The sequence below is a fragment of the Phodopus roborovskii genome, unplaced genomic scaffold (genome assembly GCF_943737965.1).
Source record: "Phodopus roborovskii unplaced genomic scaffold, PHOROB, whole genome shotgun sequence".
NCBI lineage: Eukaryota > Metazoa > Chordata > Mammalia > Rodentia > Cricetidae > Phodopus > Phodopus roborovskii.
Window position 1 is genome coordinate 1,351,490 of NW_026125665.1, and position 5,406 is coordinate 1,356,895.

At 56.2% G+C, this 5,406-nt stretch overlaps 1 protein-coding gene across 1 annotated transcript; it reads right to left on the reverse strand.

The window, feature by feature from the left end:
* Positions 1-772: 772 nt before the first annotated feature.
* Positions 773-4,922, reverse strand: Pgls (6-phosphogluconolactonase). The gene is given in 6 exon segments (XM_051178144.1): positions 773-1,019; positions 1,892-2,032; positions 2,370-2,471; positions 2,948-3,055; positions 4,517-4,811; positions 4,813-4,922. Coding segments are annotated over 6 exon segments (876 nt in total). The 5' UTR covers positions 4,908-4,922; the 3' UTR covers positions 773-884.
* Positions 4,923-5,406: the final 484 nt, after the last annotated feature.

Genomic DNA, 5,406 nt, shown 5'->3' on the forward strand with positions numbered 1-5,406 from the left:
CTGGAGTCCCCAGCACGGCAGCTTTCCACTGTGTCCTCACTGTCTTATGGCCCAGCCTGCCCCACTTCCTCATTATCACAGCTGAGGAGTCCTCAGGGACCAGACACCAGAAGAAACTTGACATTTGTGGTTCTGGACCCCACCCTTCCGTTCCAAGTTGGCTCCAGGAGGTTTCAATTCCCACCTCATGTCTGCTTGTGTGACCTTCCTGGGGATGCCTCTCAGAACCCCACACTTAGCCAGGTCTGCCATCCTCCCCAACTAAGTCCCTGGGACAGCGAGGGGGCAGGACCACAACAGGCCATTGATGCACCAATCCACTTCATGCTCCAAGTTGGCTGAGCTCCGGCCATTGTATGTACATTTCAGTGTTTGCAAGAGGAAGGAAGGCAGAACACTGTCTAAGGGGACATCGCGACTCACCTCAGACACTTCTCTCATTGTTATGTGACCCTGTGGCATTATCAGGGGAAGCTCAAGATATTTCACTTTGCTCGAGTTTCTGAGAGGACTTCGGGGAGATTGAGACGCTGGTGAACCCTGGCATGTTCCTTCAAAGTCTATCTCTGGAGCTTTCGCTCCAGTGGCAGGTATGTGGCCACACGGCTGGAACACAAGCAGACATGTTCTAAAGCTTGGAGCTGAGAATGACTCTTTCTTTGTTCTGATGTGTGCACAACGGGGGCCAGAAGCACAGGCTCCACATTTCTCTGAGGCCCCACAGTGTGCTGTTAGCCCCACCCTCTGCCACCAAGAACCACAGAGACCAGAGTTCCAGGAATGCTCTGTTTAATTCCCAGTTGGCCCGCTCCCGAAACCCCCGAAGGCTTTTCCAGAAAGCCCAGGGTGGAGGCCAGGGGCCAGCCACGCGTGCCCACCCCGCGTTACAGCGTGGAATGCTTCTCGAAGGGCACAGACAGCAGCCTTGCGGCCGCCTCGTCCAAGAACCAGCAGAGGGTGCCCGTGCGTGGCTGCACCATGGTGGCAGGTAGTGTTCCATCCTTGTCCTCCAGGATGCGCTGTGTGCAAAACCCGGGACCGGCCTCAGACCCCAGCGCCAGACCATGGGGCCAGACTGGGGATCTGTTCAGATGTGGGGACAGGCACCCATGGGAACCCTCCCCTGCACCCTGCCTCATACACTGTGGGCTCTAAGCTCCGTGGTATGGAACAGGTTTTGTTTGTTGTTTTATTAGGAGGCAGAGCCTCATGTAGCCCAGGCCTTGAACTTGCTAGGTAGCCAAGGATGACCCTCCTATTTCTGTCTCTCTGGGGACTGAACTCAGGTTGTTTGAGAACTCAAAGACTGAACTCATGCTTGGTGGCAAGCTCCTTTACCCACTAAACCCACTTGACTCACACTTGCTAATTTTTTATTTCTATTTTATCTGTCTGGGTATTTTTCCTGCATGTATATCTGCACACCACATGCATGCCTGGTGCCACAGAGGCCAGAAGAGGGTATCTGAACCCCAGGGACTAGAGCTAGAGATGAATGTAACCTACTGCTGCTGCTGGTGAGCCATCTTTCCAGCCAGGGTCTTCTTCTTCTTTTTTTTTTTTTTTTTTTTTTCCTTTAAATGTGTGGTATCACATTTTCACCCTGCATCTTGTGAGGTGTCCTGCTCTATCACCCTGCACCTTATTCCCTTGACACAGGGGTTCCTCACTGAGCCTGGAACTAGGCCAGTGGCCATCAAACCCCAACTATCCTGTCCCCAAGAAGGGGTTTACAGACACACATGACCACAGCCAGCAATCACTTGGCAGCAGGACCTTGTGATCTCTGCGACTTCCCTCTCACATCCCCAAGTCCGTGACGGCCCATGACCACCCAACCACCCTTTGACCGTCTGTGACTGCCCATGACTGCCCTTCTGAGAGTCCTTACCTTCAGCACAGCTGCCTTGCCTTCCCCTGTGGCTACGAAAATGACACTCTGGGCTGCATTCAGCACAGGAAGTGTCAGGGTCACCCTCTGCGGTGGTGGCTTTGGGGAGTCACTGACGGGAGCCACAATCTTCTCTTGCTCCTGGAGGAAGAAGGCCAGGTGGGGACAGGTCATGTCCACCCTTATGTTGTATTTGTGGTGCTGGAATGAATCTGCCCCCTCCAGGCCCCTCCAGTACCCCACCAAACACCAAGTTTACAGTGTCACCAGGCTTTGATAGTCTTTTGGGTGTTTGGGACAGGCTCTTATTCTGTGACCCAGGCTGCACTCAGCCTTATTACGACTTCTCAAGTGCTGGTATGACAGGCATTTGCCACCATGTCCAAGAGATCTGAGTCCCTGCAGGGCTGTGCTGGGAGGGTGTTGGCACTCAGATACCCAGCAGACTGACACAGGCCCAGATGGATTCCATGCTCACCTGTAGGAGGGGATGACCAGGGAAGAGCGAACAGGTGTGGCCGTCCGGGCCCACTCCCAGGATCAGGAGGTCAAACACAGGGACAGTATCTTCTTGGAAGGCCTGATGGGGAGGACAGCAGGTTAGAGCATGTGCAGGGTTCAGAGGTTTCACAGAAAGTTGTAACCAGGGTTCCATGTCTGGATCCTTCAGCCTCAGCTTCAACTATCTTCCACTGAGAGGGTATCACTCAGCAAGAGCCTGCCTATCATGTTCTCTGCACAGTACATAGCCACCGTGGCAATGGCCAGCTTCAGCATGGTCTAATGTCTGCAGTGTTTTTTGAGGCTGAGTGTCACTCTCAAGCTGGCCTGAACTCTGGACAGTCCTCCTGCCTCAGTGTCCAAAGTGCTGAGTCACAGACATGCCATCACACCAGACTGATCCAGCAGGAAGTTCAATTTCCCTTTCAATGACCAAGAACCTTGGGTCTGAAGATGAGTGTTCCTGAGATGTGAGGCCCCAGCCTGAATCTCTGCAATGGGCCACCCCCTCATAATGACAACCTGTGTTTCTTCTCCACATGTTCTGGGACCCACCTGCCTCAGTTTCCTGGCATAGTCCTCCGCAGCATCCTCTACAGGCAAGGCAGGATTGACAGTGAGGACTTGGCTGTCTGGGATGGGTAGCTTTGAGAGCAGGTGTGTCTGTGGAAGGGGAAGGGACAGTGAGCAAGTGACATGACCATTTGAGATGCCTGGCACAGCACTGTCCAAACAAGGACTTGCCTAAAGCCAGGAACCCTGTGTCACTCAGGCTGGCTGACTCCCCAGGCTGCCTTCTCTGATAGCCAGATCCGCCTGGGGTTCCCACCTTAGGGATCCAGCATGCAGCTGGCACCTGGTGGGCCCCTCCAATCTGCTTTGAGAACTGGGCAGCCACCTAGCCTGTCTCCATGTCTGGCTCTGGGTCTAAGTCCAGCTTAGTGGAACAGGTAGAGGTTTGGAGCAAATGACACAAGCCCAGGGTGCACTGCACCAGCCAGTGCTCAGGATGCTGAGGGCTCTGAACGGGGAACACGAGTGCAGGGCTCAACTGAAGACCACAGCAAGGAGTGTGAGCCGGGAAGGCAGAGCTGAACTCCTCAGCTCCTGTCTCAGCACCTACTTGACTTTAAACATCAAATCCCCAACAGATTCCCACCTGCTGGTAAAACCCTCTTCCCTGGTCACCTTGGCCAAAGGCAGAGCTTTTAACTGTGTCCCCTCAGAGGGGCCTACTTAGTAATCCTTGCATTATTTTTCTTAGGTGGGTAGCATCAAAATGGTCTCATGTAGCACAGGCCAGCCTCCAATTGGGAGGTGATGACCTTCAACTCATGACCCCCCCTGCCTCTAGCCCCCCAGCGCTGGGATGACAGGTGTGCACCACCACACTTGGTTTATATGATGCTCAAATGGAGGCCAGCACCTAGTGCATTCTAGACAAGCACGCCTTGTGCTAGTACCTATGACCCACTGTTCAATGAAGTTCTAGGGGGCAGACACAGCATTCAAAGTGGTGTAGTTTCAAAACTGAGGTCCCTAGATGAGGGCCGTGGGGTCCTGAATCTTCTGGTCTTAGTTTCCCCCACCTTGAATTGAATGTGATGGCCCCTGCATCAGGGTCCATGAGATTGGGCCTGCCTCCCCAAGGGGGGCAGTGGCAGATACCCAGGTTTGCTCAGAGCTCAGTTCTTCATGCCTCAGTTTTCCTGTGTGTGAAGCTGGGCGCTCTGGACCCTATAAGGGGCCTGGAGGCTGTCAGATCCTAGGCTGCTCCTGTTAAGAGAGGGGAAACTGAGGCCCAACACACCCTGGACACCAGAGCCATGACCCACAAGACCCCATAGCCCGGGCTCGGCCCTCAGAAAGATGTGGGCTGGCTCAGGCCCTTCAGGCCAGGCTTGGGAGGACGTCATTGCACATTCTGCAAGACCCAGGGTGTCCCGTAGCACGCGCGCAGGTGTTGAAGCAGCTCCTGGGCGTTTTTTTCCTCGGCAGGCTGAGCCGGATCGACGTGGCCGGCCGTGGTCCCCGTAGCCCGCGTTTCCTCGGCGGACGGGGCCAGTTGAGCATGGCCCGCGGCGGCCACCGTAGCCGGGCGGGGCACGCCCCCGCAGCGCTCACCCGGTAGAGGCCGTACGTGCTCTCGGCGTGCTCGAAGGGCACGAGGCGCTCGTCGCAGAAGCCGAGCGTCCAGCGCGCAAAGCTGTCGGGCCCGGCGGGAGTGGCGGCGGTGGGCAGGTCTCGGGCCAACATGGAGACCAGGCTGCCGCCTGACAGGCCCAGCGCGAAGCGGCCACGGTTACTTTCCAGGCAGCTCGCGGCCCGCTGCGCTATCAGCTGCGCCAGCGACGCCCCCAACTCCTGCGGGCTTGAGAAGACCGAGATGAGACCCAGCGCAGGTGCGGCCATGGCTGCAGCGTGGGGGCGGTGGTGCTGTCGGAGGACGCCAGTACGCTTGCGCGACGGCCGAACTGCCGGGTGCTGGAGCTTTGCGCCAAGGGGCTGGACGCATGCGCAGTTGTTCAGATGAAGCCTCGTTGGGGCCAAACGAATTGTTCCCCAAACCCCAGTGCACGCCGGGCTCTGGGGTGGAGGGCGGGGAGCCCACGGTGCTTCCTAGGGCGAGACACGCCTTGGTGACCTCAAACTCCTGATCGTCCTTTCTTGGCCTGAATGCTGGAGTGACCTGTGGGTTCGAGGCCAGATTGGGCTGAGTGGGACCTGGTCACACACCCATGACATCCGCGTGCCTGCACAGTTCTTCCCACATTCGGGTCGTGGTCGGACTTGCCTTTTCTGGTTAATCCAGCAGGTGTTGCGGTTTCTAAGCCCCTCAGCCTACAGCTGTGCTCAGCACTAGAGACCTATGCGGGACAACAGCTGTGCGGCTGTTGAACTTCCCTGTTGCTTTTGGTTATGAAAGTGCCACCACTCATGCGCGTGAACAGGTGGTTCCCAGCTGTCCGTTCTATTTGGGGAAAACACGGGACTTTAGGACTGTTAAGAACATT